This window comes from Eleginops maclovinus, chromosome 20, assembly GCF_036324505.1.
Source record: "Eleginops maclovinus isolate JMC-PN-2008 ecotype Puerto Natales chromosome 20, JC_Emac_rtc_rv5, whole genome shotgun sequence".
In the NCBI taxonomy this organism is placed as follows: Eukaryota; Metazoa; Chordata; class Actinopteri; order Perciformes; family Eleginopidae; genus Eleginops; species Eleginops maclovinus.
The window spans coordinates 8568390-8584400 of NC_086368.1; the positions used below are offsets into that span (position 1 = coordinate 8568390).

Genomic DNA, 16011 nt, shown 5'->3' on the forward strand with positions numbered 1-16011 from the left:
CATACAGGGCATATCTGACGAAGGAATGATTCAACATAAACTATCCTTATTTGCAGATGATATACTGTTATTCTTTGAACGCCCCGGTATCTCTATTCCTGCACTTCTACATAGCTTAAATGAATACAGTGCGGTGTCAGGATATAAGATCAATACAAACAAATCTGAAGCCATGATGATAAGTGGTGAATGGCCTTCACAATTAGATGATTTGGTCTCTCTCAAGAGATCTGAGCAGGGATTTAGGTATTTGGGTGTTACTCTCACTCCTAAACCAACACAACTATATTCGGCAAACCATAACAGACTAGTTAAAGAGATCAATCAAGATCTTACCAGATGGGATGTGTTGCCCCTGTCACTTTTTGGTCGAATAGAGTCAGTGAGAATGAATATCCTACCAAGAATCCTTTTCTTATTTTAATCTCTACCTATTCTAGTTCCACCTACCACATTTAAGATGCTTGAAAAGCATATATCTAAATTCATATGGCAAAACAGGAGACCTAGAATTCGTCTGAAAATATTGCTGGTGAGCAAAGAGAAGGGAGGACTGGGTTTACCTAATCTAAAAATGTATTACTGGGCAGCCCAGCTTAGAGCAATAGCAGCATGGATTACCATATGGGTCAAAACACACACTAAAGGTCTGGAACAATGTCCAAAAACAACTGAAAGGCAATATTGCCTTGTCAAGGGCAATGCCCATACTAGGAAACATAGAATTTCTCCCATCCATGGTTGATAAGGCCTACAGAAGATAGGCTGAGAATGGGCTAAAAATAATCAATCAATTATTTGATGGAAATACTTTAAAATCTTTTTCACAATTCCAAGACTAATGTGACTTGCCCTCAAGTGACTTATATAGATATCTACAGATACGACACTACATTACAAAGCACCCAGACTGGGATAGTGTTAAAAGAGATCCTGTTCATATTGAGATCCATTTCATACATCATTTTCAACAACTTGTGTCAACAAAGCACCAAGTGTCTCAAATATATAAAAGGTTGATGCTAGACACATCAGATAACACTTGGGCCGACGTGCACTTGAGCAAGGCACCGAACCCCCAGCTGCTCCCTGGCACTGGCTAGACTGGCTGCCTCTCGGCTCTGGATCCTCTCATATGCATGTGCATGTGTGCATATAACTGTGTGAATTAATGTGTATTGTATCTGTACAAAATGCATGTGGAAAAAACTGAATTTCCTCCTCGAGGATCAATAAAGGCCCATCTTATTGTTCATAGACAAAGCTTTATGCTAAAATAAGCTAAGAAGCTGTTGAATGCAGCTCCATATTTTACCTAGATAGAAAGGAGCAGTATTAACCATCTCATGAATGCTAGTAAGCAGAATTAGAAAAACTATTTCATCAAGATACGTTACTCCTACCTACTCCATCAATAACCAGCTTTTTTCTTCTTTCTCTTGCTTCCCTACAGATGTCATTACAGCAACCTTGCCTTCTCGCTGTTGGCTCATGTGATGGCCGAGCGAGTGGCTGCCGTGGACTACCAGCGCTGGATCACAGACAATGTTCTGGATCGCCTGGGGATGGAGGACACAGGCTTTGACATAACCCCCGGGCTCCAGGGCCAAGTGGCTGTGGGAGTGTACTCCAACGGAAAGCCCGCCCCGCTCTACGACCTGGGCTGGTACCGGCCCTCAGGTCAGATGTTTTCCACTGCTGCAGACATGGCCAAGCTTGCTATGATGCTGCTGGGCGCTTATCACCGCAAGATGCTGGAGCCAGACTCATTGAAGATCATGCTGACCCCCCTCTTCAGGTGCGAAAAGGATTACTTTGCCAACCGTACTGGGACGCCGTGGGAGGTGAATGAGTTCATGGGCTACGAGATGGTTCGTAAAGATGGCGATCTGGACGGGTACTCTGCCACCTTCTCCCTGGTGCCAAAACTGAAGCTTGGTCTGGTGGTGCTAATGGCTGGTAGCCGGTCTGAGAAGCAAGACTTGGTCACTAAGGCCTACTCCTACATTATACCAGCCATAGAAAGAGCCTTTAGGGATGCTACAAAGGTCCTTAATCCTCCGCCAAAACCAGAACCTTACATCGGCTTTTTCACCTACAGCAACATCACCTTCTATGAGATCAAAGTCGGGCCGGACGGCGTTCTGATTATGCAACAGTTTGGCCCTCAAATTGAAGAGCTAATCCCAGAGAAGTACAGGACAATAAAGCTGAACTACCTGGTGGACCGGGTGTTCAGAGTTGTTTTCGAAAAAGAGTATCCTTGTGTTTTGCAAGTAGGCACAGCCTCAGTGTCCCTGGAAGCCCAAGATGGCCAGCTATTTAACTTCTACACGTTTGACAAGCGTGGTTTGTCCCCTGGCTTCGATGCACCAGGACTTAACACATACAATGTGGTAAGAATAGCCCGCAGACCAACTTTCTCAAGCTGAATTGCAATGATGCTGCGACCTAAAGACAACTGGTGTGTCCTTGGGACATGTACGGTGTTGTAAACAAAAAGAGGGCTTTGAATACTAAAAGACTAAATGGAAAAGTTGGTATCAATTGGGCGGACAAATAAAGGATTGTGCTCTTGATATACAAAGAACACAGAGAGGGAAGGCAAAAATAAATAATGTCTTGCAAGGGAAATATGCTTTATCTGAGAAATGATGTGTATGACTATCCTTCATTATGGATCCAAACTGAAGGTTCACTTTATTGTGATGTATGCATGTGTTTTTCCTGCCTTCATTCAAACCACTGTTACATTGTCTTGGTCTCCTCTGTCCTTGAATTTTAATGAAAGAGAAAAAGCATAACTCCTGCTCTCAACAAAATCCTGTTGTGGTCATTTATATGAATATGAACCTAGATATAATTTTAGATTTTTGAACTATGATTGCTATTTCTAAAAACCCTAACCCCAAGAACATACATATTCAGGCTCTGTTGGTAAGGGGAACAAATATTTCATTTCTTTGTTACAATGAACTCTGCTTGTGGCAGCTAGAATCAAAACACTTTCATAGTCATGAAAATGCATCACGTTTATTTAAATGCTAAGGTTGCCTCAGGTAGAGAACTGCAGATTAAATGACTAGATATATTCATGAAGATAACAATTATTTTTGATTCCCCAATGAGAGGTGACTAGGGACGGAGAGGGTTTTGGTTGCCTTTTTGACTTCTTGCTGTTTAATCCGTAGAAATGGACTCTAATTTGTCCTGAGCCTAGACCTCGAACTCCAGCATGAATAATACACTGCTCTGACAGCTGGTGGTAAAAGTGTATCCCAGTATGCAAAAATAACAATCAGAAGGCAAAGGCTGATTTCTAACCTTTTATATTAGATTGTCTGTTGGATGGAAATGGAATATGTAATGAAAATATTGCTTAGGCTTGAAGCACCAGGTGCAACGAGCAAATTCAGGGGAATGCTGAGATGTTAACCTACTTTTTCCATTTCATCCGGCTTTGGGTGGAAATACTGAAACAGCGATTCAATATTACCATATTTGCGATTCAACTATGTAATGTAATGTTGTCACGGGCCACAGATTAACTCTGATTCATTGTGAGAGTTCATGGGTAAAATTCATGGGTCATGCAGTATTTGAAGTTATACTGAAACAAAACTTTGAGGTGATTTGCTGCTATTGTTAATGCTTGTTGTTTTGGATGTAAGATGAGGCTTTTAAGCTTTAAGAAAAGCAACTATCACACAATTCAATCATGAAGACGAATAAAATGTTGCATTCATGTTTCAGTATTGTCAATCAATTAACAAAATAAATGTATAACAAATAGATTGAAAAAATAGCTTCAAATGCACACCTTAAACATTTATTTTTCCTAAATCAGCCATTGCACGATACCCATAATCAGTTGTTTTACTTTGCAATCACAGTGAACTAGAGCTGGCAAATCAATTCATGAACACAATGCTGCTCTTCCAATAAAAGACAAAACAAGATCAGGAAAAGCTTGCGTATTTCATTCTTTGTTAACAAGTTTCACTGGAACACAGATAAGTCTGTGAACTGTTTTTGAAGCCCAGCAACACGTTAATGTACAATAACGAAAAAAAACTAGTCCAACATTGTACCTTTCAGAGAGGATTTGACTGTCCCCCTTTCAAATTCCGTTCTAAGGCATACATCAGTTAAAGAATAAGACAGCAGGTGAAATATGTAGGCACTGTTCAACAATATTATCCATTGTCACAAACCAGCAAAATTGAAGTTCACTTACAAGCTCTTGAGCGGTGTAATAAGTTTAAATAATGTTACATTTGGGAAAAATGCTCTCTCACTTGCCAGTAGCTAGACCACGTTCAATACCTTCTCAAGTTAGCTTAATTTAGCTTAGCATAAAGATGACAAATTGCTAGCCTGGCTCTGTCCAAAATATTTAAAAAAAAGAACTTTCAGCACCCTTCAACTCATAATTATTATGTGGTGTTAATCCTTGAGTTTAAGACCAACAAGTAGGTGACCTTTGGTATTTTAGGACAGAGCCAGGATACTTGTTTTCTGTTTTTATACTAAGCCAAGATTCATATTTAACAGATATCAGTGTTATCAATCTTTTTATTCAACTCTCAGGAAGAGAATTTAACAATTTTTGTCCAAAATGTCCAACAATGGCTTCTCTACTGCTTTTTAGCTTATTTAAATAAAGCCTCAATTAGAACACAGAGGTCTTACAGGTCTTCTCTCTGCATGCATTTGCGAGGATTGTAGTGTCAATGCTCAGTGTCATGTTAGGAGACAGCAAAGGAATGAAAGTGTTGGAGTCCTTGTCCTCAACCTGTGCTCTGGTACTTGAGACAGAGGGTTCAAGTAAGATTTTAGGGAATGGTGGCGAATCTCTGACAGAGCTGTTTTCCTCCGTCTGGGAGCAAACGAGTTCGCGGAAACACTCCCTGAACCGTGTGGACAGCAGACTGTAGATGATGGGGTTGACTGCAGAACTGAGATAAAAGAAGACACCCGAGAGGATGTGGACGTACTGATAAATGTTGTGCATCAAATCGGTCCACTGGCTGATGGAACTCCAAAGGAGTCTCTCGATGTGGAAGGGCGCCCAGCAGACTCCAAACACCGCCACCACGATCGCTACAGGATCAAACCAGAGAGAGGATGGTTAAAAAGCTTATTTTGTTGTTGTTGCAGGTTAACGCTTTTTGTTGTTACTGATTTAAAAAACATAGAAAGGTCTTATCATTTACTTTGACGTGCTGAAGTGGAATGAGAAAAGAAATCTCATGAACTTTCTGTTGATATTGCCAGAACTGATGAAACTAAATACAAAGTCCCCCAGGTCTTCAAACTTTATGGTAATTGTGATCTAAATGTGTCACTCTGAGCAGCAGAGGTTGTTGTTAAAGCACTTATTACATTTCTGTTTAATAATCCATCGCTAATCCTCTCAGAGTGCTCCCACTGAAAAAGGTGCAGCAGGCTGTTTATGGCCATATGGCATCAAGATAAATGACTGACTGTTGAAAGCTCAGTGGCTGTCCACACAGTGAGAGATATTCATAAATGTGAGAGTGGCAAACCTTTCACTCTCTTTTCCAAAAGCAAAGTTTGTGAGTTTTGGCTATTTTACCCTAAACATATAATAGTTTTCTCTAAATTAATCTGAGAAGTCGGAAAAAAGATTTCTTGTCCTTCACAGTTTTACATTGATATTCTATACCATCTTGTTCCAGCTCATCCTTGAAACTACATGATGTTCATACCAAATAAATTAATCAAACCAAAGTGAAATAGATAATGAAACCAAAACAAGAGAGAAGTATGTTTATTTTCTTATTAACTTCTCTACATTTTACTTTTTTTGCAAGTAGTGGAATCAGCCCGTCAGCCATTTTTAATCTTGAAGGGTTCAAAGCTTTTTATCAATGGCTTCTAACCATGAGGTTTATGCTTGTACTTGACTGACAGTTGTGTGAACTTAATCAAAGTACAAGATGCTGTCAGATTTAAATTTTTATGATGCTGATATGGCGAATATCAAAAATGGGCTTCCTGACATATCCCTGTGGAAATATCATTATTACTCTGACCTTTGCAGTTAACATAAGGTAATTCCATGTTGTCATGACTCTCAATGGTATTCAACACCACATTTTTATTTTGTTTTATGATGAATATATCATTCTAGAATGAAATTACATATCCAGAACATAAACAATCAATTGAGAGTCTGATAGTGAGGTAAATGATCTGTTTACTGTAAGAACTGTGCTAACATTGTAAGCTAAATAAATCAGCCCCAAAGCTTTATTGACTGCCTCTAGAATACAAATTATCCATACAAAGAATTGACAATCCTTTGGCATTATTTGCTCTGTGCTTTCCTCATGTCTCTTTAGGAACATGTCTTGGCATTGATACCACAGATTAGAGGGGATCTGCTGTCAAATTGTAACAGTATTTGACAGTAATGCATGAACATGTTTTCTTAAAGAGCGAGAATAACTCACAGAGCATCTTGTTGATTTGTCTCCTGCGCCCGTTCATTGACATCTTCTTCCGAATGTTGCTGCTACAGTTCCTTCCCAGGTTCCCGCTTGGCTGCCTTCTTTCTCTGCACAAATGAAGGCCCATCACCAGGTAGAGCACGCTGATCACCATCATAGGCACAAAATAGAAGCACACAGTGGTAATCTGCATGACCATGTTATAGATCCACAGGGGCTTCAGCACAGTGCAAATGGCTGTCTCCTCCATCCTCCCTGGCAGGTAGTAGATGCCGTGCAGGGAGGTGTTGGGGATTGCACAGATCATGGATACCACCCACACGATGGTGATGACCCGCTTGGCGTGCTTGTTAGTCGACAGGTACCGTGTTTTGAGCGGGTGCACCACAGCTATATACCTCTCCACGCTCAGAGCTGTAACGTTGAGGATTGAAGCGAAGCAGACTGTTTCGAAGAGGAAGGTTTTGAAGTAACAGCCACCCTCACCAAAGGGGAAGGGGTAGTTCTGCCACAGGTCGTAGATCTCCAGAGGCATCCCGAACAGTAGAACAAGAAGGTCCGACAAAGCTAGGCTCAACAGGTAGAGGTTGGTGGGGTTTCGCATCTTCTTGTGTTTTGCTATCACTACACAGGTGAGAAGATTCCCAGACAAGCCAACGAGGAAGATGAGAAGGTAAACACTGCTGACAGGGAGGAAAAAGGGAGATCGTTTTGGACCCAGGATATCAATGAGGTTGACTTCAGTGACTTGGTCGCAGGTGTAATTTCCAGTGGCATTTACTGGCATGCTGTTGTTGTGGAGCAGTTTTGATATATTTAAAGAGCAGCCTTGCAAAGATTGCTCCATTTTGGAGGGGGGGAAAAAGGAACAACAAGGAGATGTCAACACATCCTGCACCGATGTCTGGGTTGGTTCAACACTGGGGGCCCGCTATAAAAAGAAAAATGGGAAAACACAAAAATTGTCAACAGAAAATATGATTTCATTTGAAGTGCAGCTCTGTAAGGATTCTTATTGGGGTCAAACTTCAGTTTAACATTTCTTTCTCTGCTTGTTTCCTAAATCACCCAATCATTCACATATTCCCAGAACTTGAGACCTAATTATAACGAAAGACTTCAAAAGATTTGAATCTTTAACCCTATTACGCTCAAAATAAAATATTTCCTTTATAACTTGTGAGATTTTTACATATCTATCACAAGGCGTGCAACTTTCAATTCTTTAACTCGATGTATAGCTTTTTGATGATTCTTATTGGAGTCAAACATCTTTTTTAAAAACTGAAATGAACATCAGGCAGAATTGTGGAAGAAACTGAACTACATAATGAAACCAAAACAAGAGAGAAGTAGGTTTATTGTCTTATTAACTTCTATACATTTGACTTATTTTTTGCAAATAGTGGAAATAAGTCAGCCATTCTAAATGTTGAAGGTTTCAACGCTTTTAAGCATTTGCTTCTAACCCTGAGGTTGACGCTCGCTCTTGACTGACAGTTGTGTCACTCTGGCGACTTAATCACAGTACAAGATGGTGTCAGATTTAGATTTTTATGATGCTACTATGGCTGGGAAAATGGGCTTTCTGACAAATCCCATCTGGTAATACCATTATTGCTCTGACCTTGGCAGTTAACATAGGTCATTCCTTATTGTCATGACTCTCAGTGGTATTATATTTTGTGACTTGTGGTTGTATGATGAATATATCAATCTAGAATGAAACTCCTTTTATATATATATATATATATATATATATATATATATATATATGATGAATATATCAATCTAGAATGAAACTCCTTTTATATATATATATATATATATATATATATATATACATCTAGAGTCTTACAGTGAGGTATGTAGAATGTTTACTGTAACAAATGGGTTGAAAATGAAATTTATATTTGTTTATATAAAATTAGTGAGTTTTTTATGTATCTATCACAAGGCGTACAACTTACAATTCTTTCAGATGATGTATAACTCTTTGATGATTCTTATTGGAGTCAAACTTCTGTTTTACAGCTCTTCTACTTGTTTCATTAATCTATCTAGAATTCGAGACCTAATTATAAGGCTTTAAGGGTTCAAAGATTTGAATCTTTAACCCTTTTACGCTTAAAATGGAAGATGTGTTTTAAATATTTAAATACATTTCACAAGCACAGCAACTTACAATCCTTTTGATAATCAATGAATAAGCCCATTATGTTCCTGATGAATTGTTATGTCTATAAAACACTTGGTGATTATTCATTTTTTGCCCATTTACTAAAAGATTAATGGTCTGAATGTTTTATCTTGGATTGGGATCAGCGTCAGCAGGGATAGGAGCCAAACATCTTTAAAGTTATTATTGATAACTGATGGTGCAGAGAATGCTTTATTCACTAAATAAAACACACTTTGAATGTTCTTATATAGCAGGAGGGGTTATTGAATGCTGTACACAGAACGATTTATTTATACTTTCATTACTACAGTATGATCAGCACATAAAGCCACTCCAAACAAACTGCACAAATTGAGTATAAGACTTAATTTTGTGTAAGTAACATCATTCTTTTAAAGACCCTTTGAGACAAAATACATTTTCTGTTGAATGTGGGATGAAGAAGAATCAGTAAAGTGAAGAAAATAAAGGTGTTTTATTTGGATGAACCCCCTGTGTGTAAACTGTGACCCTAATATGGTTGAAATCATTCAGATCAATTGAAGATGATTGGCATCACCCACTGCATTGATGGATGCTATGACTTCTTCTGCAAGGTTAATTATGCACATGGGATGCCTCATCTTGCAAATCCAAGATTATGTGGCTCAGTATGAGCTGCATTGTTGGACTCAACCTTTAAGGTAATTATATTCCTCTTAGATGTCTAAAGGTTATGTTAACCAGTCTCTGATCTATATGGCATTTAATGACATTTATGTAGCTCCATTAGTTTGATATTTATTGATATATTTATTTTGCGAATAATTAAGTTTTTTTTTATGTCAGTTGTCAAATACTTAGAGGCATTCGTCAAATAGCAAATTATTAATAATAATAATAATAATAATAATAATAATAATAATAATAATAATAATAATAATAATAATAATAATAATGATGATAAATACAAATAAAACACATAGGCTACAAATGAAACATATTCACTTCGCATTCTGGGAGCCTGTAACTTAAAATAAAGATTTACAATAAAACAATATAGCTCACCTTGACGCTGCTGGTCTGCACCAGGCTTCTTATACGGTGCTCTGATCATGATTAAAAAATAGAAATTTCAAACAAAATCGCGAATTGAAAAGTTGTTGGAGGCGCTTCTGTTTCCTGCAGAGGAGACAGACGGAGGATGCAAACTGCGCTGCAGCCGCGTCCGCCTTCAGACAGACTGCTGGGGGAGAGAAAGCGAGAGAGCGACGCAGAAATCGGGGGGGGTTCATCTGCGCTCTGAAAGGTTTGAGACAGGGACGTTACGCAGAGGCTTTGTCGTTCAATGAAATCAGAAGACTTAAAACATAACAACAAATAAAACACATTATCCAAAAGGCTGCAGCCAATAAACTCTACACACATATTGTTACCCAAGCGATATTTCGGGATTCTTTTAAAATAAAAAAGTCATGATTTTGAGACGTCATCATTATGTTATGTACCAAGGAAACACAAGGGACTTTGCAAAAACCAGAAACAGAAATCCTTTATTAGTCCCACCGCAGGGACATTTACATTGTTACAGTCAAAGTGGCATGGCAGGTAAAAAAAAAAAGGCACTCAATGACAGAGAATAAGACATTTACACATATTGATATATAGTAGAAAAGCACACATTAGCAACTTCAGACATATGTAATGTTAGGGGATTGTTGCACAGTATTTAAGAATAGTTTTATTGCACAAGATTTCAACAGTCTGTATTGTGAAGGGTCTACCATTGGCCGTGGTGGTTGTGACCTGACCGCTGCAGGAAGAAGGAAGAACCAGCTGTATCTCTTCGTGAGACACCAGGGGTGTAGCAGCTTCTCACTGAAGGCTCTGCAGAGTGCAGACAGGGGGTGTGACACATTGTACAGCAGGGAGGACAGCTTGGCTATCATTCTCCTGTCTCCCACCACCTCCACGGTGTCCAGAGGAATCCCCAGGACAGAGCTGACCTTCTTTATCAGTCTGTTCAGTCTCTTCCTGTCAGCAGCCATGCTGCAGCCCCAGCAGGCCAAACCATAGAAAATTACTGATTCCACCAAAGAGTCACATAAGGTCTGAAGGAGTACCCCCTGCACCCCAAAATACCTCATTCTCCTCAGCAGGGCAAGGCTGATCTGTCCCTTCATGTAAAAAAAAAAAATGAGCAGAGTGAGCAGACCAGTCCAGTTTATTGCTCAGGTGAACACCCAGGTATTTGTAAGATTCCAATATCTCGATGTCCGTTACCCGGATGTTCACTGGTGTGGGGGGAGAGTGTTGGCACCGTCTGAAGTCCCCGCACCGCTCTTTGCTCTTCCCTGAATTGAACTGGAGTTCATTCCTCTGGCACCAGATGATGAAGTCCTGCGTCGGTTCCCTGTACCCCCTGTCCTCCTCGTTGGAGATGAGGCCGACAATGGAAGAGTCTTCAGATAACTTCTGCAGGTGACAGGTAGCAGTGTTGTGAGTGAATGTGAAGAGTAACGGGGCCCTGAGGGGGCCCACGTACTGCAGATGATGGTGTCTGAAAGGCAGTCCCTGGTCCTCACATACTGTGGGCGTTAGTGAGGGAGTCCAGAATCCAGGAGCTGAGGTGATGTTCCGTCCACAAGAGCAGCAGCTTTTCTCCCAGAAGCAGGGGCTGGATGGTGTTGAAGGCTCTGGAGTAATCAAAAACATGATCCTCACAGTGTCCCCAGCCTTCTGCAGGTGGGAGAGGGACCTCTGCAGCAGGGAGATGACGTCATCCTCCCAGATGTCAGGCTGGTAAAATCACTAGGAAGGGTCAAAAAGCAATATTAATGTCTTTAACATGTTCATTTTGCTCAAGGCTGGATATGTTTATGGGTAAGAAGGGGAAAAAAAGTTTCTGATCCAATTTTGAGGCAAAATACATTGTCGTATGTCAAATTTTTCAGCCGAGAAAGTTTTTTATTTAAAAATATAGTATGCCATTTTTTCCTATTTTGTTGTGTTCACTATATTTTTCCTTAACTACCTTGCATGCAGGGTTATTTTGCGCTGTTGTTTTTATCCCTTAAACCTTTAAGACCCTATGTAGTGTGAATGTAATGCATAGAGAGAGATGTGGGGGGATAATTGTCTGAAACAAAACTGAAGAAGAGACATGCTCTTCCATATGGCCTCATGACAAAGTAATAACAGAACCTGGTCCTTAAGGATGCAAGGATAACATTGACATTTTATTTCAAAGAGCTAGGCCACTGAATGCAGTTGTTGTCCAAATAAAACAAAACAGTGTGAAGAATGAGTTCAGGAGTCTCACAGCCGAGAAAATCGATGCAGCAGTACAAAGTCCACCCATCAAGACAAACAGCTTGATCCAGGATGTAATGTTGAGACAGGTCTCTGTGAAGATGTAAGCGCTGCAGTCAAATGTCCAGTTTCTGGGTCTGATTTATTTTTCAGTGCAGAATAGCTTTGATTCCTAGATGGGTTACCTTAGCTCATCCCAGCTCTCTCGCCTCTCTTTTTGGGATTGACACATTGCTTTTAATGTCCGGTTAAAAGGTCAACATATTTATGTGGGCACTGTGAGAGATAGTCTCAAGATCTGCTGCACTTTATTTAATCTTGCTGCCTCTTTTACAATGTAGATAATTGTATTTTTCATAAATGAATCAAAGTTTCTGTTAGCTACTGTCCACTGCATCTGCATGTGCTGCCAACGCCATAGCAATACCTGTTCCAAAACTTCTTTCCAAAACGTAATTGGTCGCTGTAATCTGTCTTTCTTTTTAAGAGAACCCTTTCTAATTGTTTTTTTTTGCAGCATTGCACTTTCAGTAAACCCTTGGCGTGTTTCTTCAAGTTTGTGATTGTTTTCCAAATGCTGATCTTGTGTTCTGAAGTTGGTGAAGATGTTTCTTCTTTTGCATGTGTTTTGGCACGTTTGTGTTTGTATATTTGCATCTTTTCTGAAGCTGTGGTGGGTTTTGCCTAATGGAAGTGTTTTGGGCTGTTGTAGCGAGTTTGCACTTGTCAGCCACCAGAGGTTCGTACATAAATTATGGAGGACTAAATACACAGTGGTGGGTCTGTCTGTACAAAAATGTACAAAAGTTCCAAAATGTATTTCAAAATTATGATTTTAATGCAAAGAAACTTCTTAATGTTTATGTCTCTGCACCACCAGTCAACAACAAGACACCGTATGGGAACGGAAATAAAAAATGTTGTCCTTTTTCACTAAAATGGTAACACATTAGTAAATAAAAAGAAAGATATATCTTAAGGGTCCGCAGCAAAATCTGTTACAGCCTTAATAAGGGCATTTTACATTTTCTTTTTAAACAGACATCAAACATTCTCATCTTGTCCTTAAACTATAGGCCAGTTGACCTCCCACAGTTTTTGGTCCCCTGGCTGTCAGCTGCTTTGCCATGCTGAAGTTCAGCCATATGTCGCACTGAAAGGATAGATTTGGAGCCCAACTGTCTGTCTTAGCTGCATCATTGTGAAAGCCAACCAGATACGCAAAGGGACACTTTATCTAAATAATTCAAATCGGAGGCTTAAATATAGAACACCCATAATATTTTATGAAGGCTACTCCCAGGAACTTTATTTCAATGAACTCAGTACAACATCAGTGGAGCTAGCTGTCCTCTTGTGGGATAATTTGAACTACAGCAGTATGCTGATAAAAGCTTGACAATAGAAACAAAACACTGGTTATCCACACCAATACACAAAAATACTCTTTACCTGTGCGGAACTTATTTTTCCATTTATCCTTTCAACTGTAGGTACACCCACTGCAAATGTTAAGATTAGACGCTGCTTCATATGCAAGCTTGACATGCAGAACCTAAAGTGACTTTTCAAGACAATATGTTTCCCAGAGTTGTATTTCAAACCTATAGCAACCAAATTTCCTACATCAGCCACTTAATGAGAAATCCAAATACTGTATTCCTATTAGCTTCTAGTTTTCTAGCTTCTAGAGCTATTAAACAGGCTCATCTGAGAACACCTGATATTTTATAATTACTTATTTCATTATATCTGGTGGAGCTATGTTCACAAATACTAAAGCCTGGAGACTTTCTCTCTGTTTGACGATGAGAAGAAAGTTGATCACGTTGTTTTCGGGAGATTAGACCGGTCCATCACACTGGAAGAGACCAACTTCCCACCATGTTTGGGTTTTTATGTATCAAAATGAAGCATAAGCCCTGTGGTATTTCATAGGTTAACATACCGAAGAGTAATCTATCCATCTAACCACTGCATGACCTGAATGGAAGAGCTAGGTTATGGTTAGATCACAGCAATACAAAACAAATGTTGCATTATTCCTGCAGTCCTGATTTTTCGTCTCAACAACTTCATAGAAGATGCACTTTCAGAACGTTTGAGCAGAATATTGCTCAGGACGAAAATAAAAAATGAAATCAGTGAAGGGCCTCCACAACCCATAATGATGCATCCCATCACCATGGCTGAAAATCAGAGACTGTGAGCCTTCGACCAATGCTTCCTTAGATCTTTTGTCTTGTCACTTTGACAGCAGAAGTAACACGCTCTGACACCTTTTTGATGTCCATTTTTAACAGTCTTACAACCGCATTTCTTTGTGTGTTTTATTTCAAGTTTGGAATTTATCCTTCAGATGACCTACTTCAAATACATTCTCTCTTTCTCTCCTCTAGACTATACTTTTTTGGATGATAAGCAAGAAGGTTGGGATTCTTATTTGTATGCAGTGTTGGTGTTGCACTCCCCATACTGCGGGATGAATGTATAACCACGTTCCCATCCACAGCCTGTTTCTAAAAAGTGCCAGTGTAAGCCCTTTTTCAATCGTTAACCTGCACCTGTTTGCTCTTAATTGTTTATTTCCCATTTCAATGTACATAAATGAATGACAATTAGTAACATTCCTATCCTGCTTAATGAAGAGGCAAAAGTTGTAGTGCTTCCATTTGTTTTGTAATCCTATCGAATCCAGGCAGACGATGAGATTTAGAAGAAATAAATGAGTAATGGTGCATATTTTTGCATTTGGTATTCTGCCAACTGACTTGCAATCTTCCTGACACCATCAAATCAAATAGTAATTGATGTTGTGTGGCGATCGAACCGACCTGGCTTCAGATATGAGTGAGATTCAGAGACACAACTTTTGTGCTCTACTCATAAGTCTGTTCATTTTCTAGCTTCTGTTTGCTCGTCATGTTAAGTTATTTATCAGGTTTATGTTATGTTTTGATGTTTATTTTAGTGCCCATGTCTAGATTCTGTCTTTTATGTTGAGTCTTGTCTCATTCTTCAGTAGTTAAGTCACTGTTACTTATGGCTAGACTCATCATGCATTGTCTGTCATTGCAATTCCTGTTTTATTTTGTACCTACCTTTCCTTCTCGTTTCAGAGCCTTTCACTTCCTGCCATTGTGTATGTTCCTGCCAGTGAGATTGTCAGCCCCTACCTTGATTGTTGCCACCTGTGTCCCATTACCTCTTCTATATATGGTCCTCCTCTCCTTTTGTCCTCTGCCAGTCTGTCTTGTTTTATGTGCAGTCAAGAGAGCTTTGTCAAGAGAAGTGTTTTGAAGCCAAGAATCTTTGTCCTAATTTCCCAGTTTGAAGTTTATTTATTCTTAGTTTGGTTTTTTTTTACCTTTGTCACAGTTTATCTCTGAAAGAGTGATTTGTATTGTTTCTCTTTGTTTTCTGCTTTAAGGAAAGACCTTTTCGATTTTATATTGAAGGTAGACATGCTGCCTGATTTTTTTGATTTGTTCTACTTTATATCTTTACTTTAAATATCTGATTCATTCAACAAAAATACTGTGTTTGCTTTTAATTCATGTTAAGCTACTCTTCAGTAGGCCCAGCCTATAGCTTAACAATCATGATACAAAATCTCTTATTTTTTTCTTCTTTTCTAAGTTTACGTTGTTCCATTGTTTAACATAATAGCCATCTTATTCTCATTTAATTTCTTAATGTAATTTGCATTGCAGTTGATATTGATGTCATCCAAAAATAACGTAAAGTAATCAGGTAACTTTATTTTTATATTGTGATACTTAGATTAGGTTACTGATTACATGATTTACACTAAAGATTTTAAACTAGTATTTGTAATGAAATACATTTTTAAAGCAGCCCTCCAAATCCTATTTGTAGGAGCTTTAGCCCAATACTTAAGCTTCCTGTGGTGGCTTAACTCCTGGGCATGACTTGGTTGGCGCGCTTACTGTGATAATACAATACCATTCCATTGTTTTGTTCAAATACGGAATTGATAGCCTTGTATTCACGTGCAGATTTCTATGATCCATTTATTGTAGTAAATGTCCATTCATTCCA

At 39.0% G+C, this 16011-nt stretch overlaps 2 protein-coding genes across 4 annotated transcripts in view; one reads left to right on the forward strand and one right to left on the reverse strand.

Moving 5' to 3' along the window:
* The window catches only part of lactbl1b (lactamase, beta-like 1b), a 45054-nt gene extending 38887 nt beyond the window's left edge, over positions 1 to 6167 (forward strand). For all 3 annotated transcript variants that reach the window (XM_063909994.1, XM_063909993.1, XM_063909995.1), the window contains one exon: positions 1454 to 6167. In XM_063909994.1, coding sequence (XP_063766064.1) covers positions 1454 to 2432 — 979 coding nt within the window. In that variant the 3' untranslated portion in view covers positions 2433 to 6167. The remainder of the gene's footprint in view (positions 1 to 1453) is intronic.
* On the reverse strand, positions 3852 to 9830 carry nmur3 (neuromedin U receptor 3). Its single transcript, XM_063909996.1, has 3 exons — positions 9706 to 9830; positions 6480 to 7407; positions 3852 to 5103 (listed from the first exon to the last, which is right to left on the reverse strand). The coding sequence occupies exons 2-3, from the start codon at positions 7321 to 7323 to the stop codon at positions 4673 to 4675; spliced, it is 1275 nt and encodes a 424-aa protein (XP_063766066.1). The 5' UTR covers positions 7324 to 7407; positions 9706 to 9830; the 3' UTR covers positions 3852 to 4672.
* Between the last annotated feature and the right edge of the window lie 6181 nt (positions 9831 to 16011).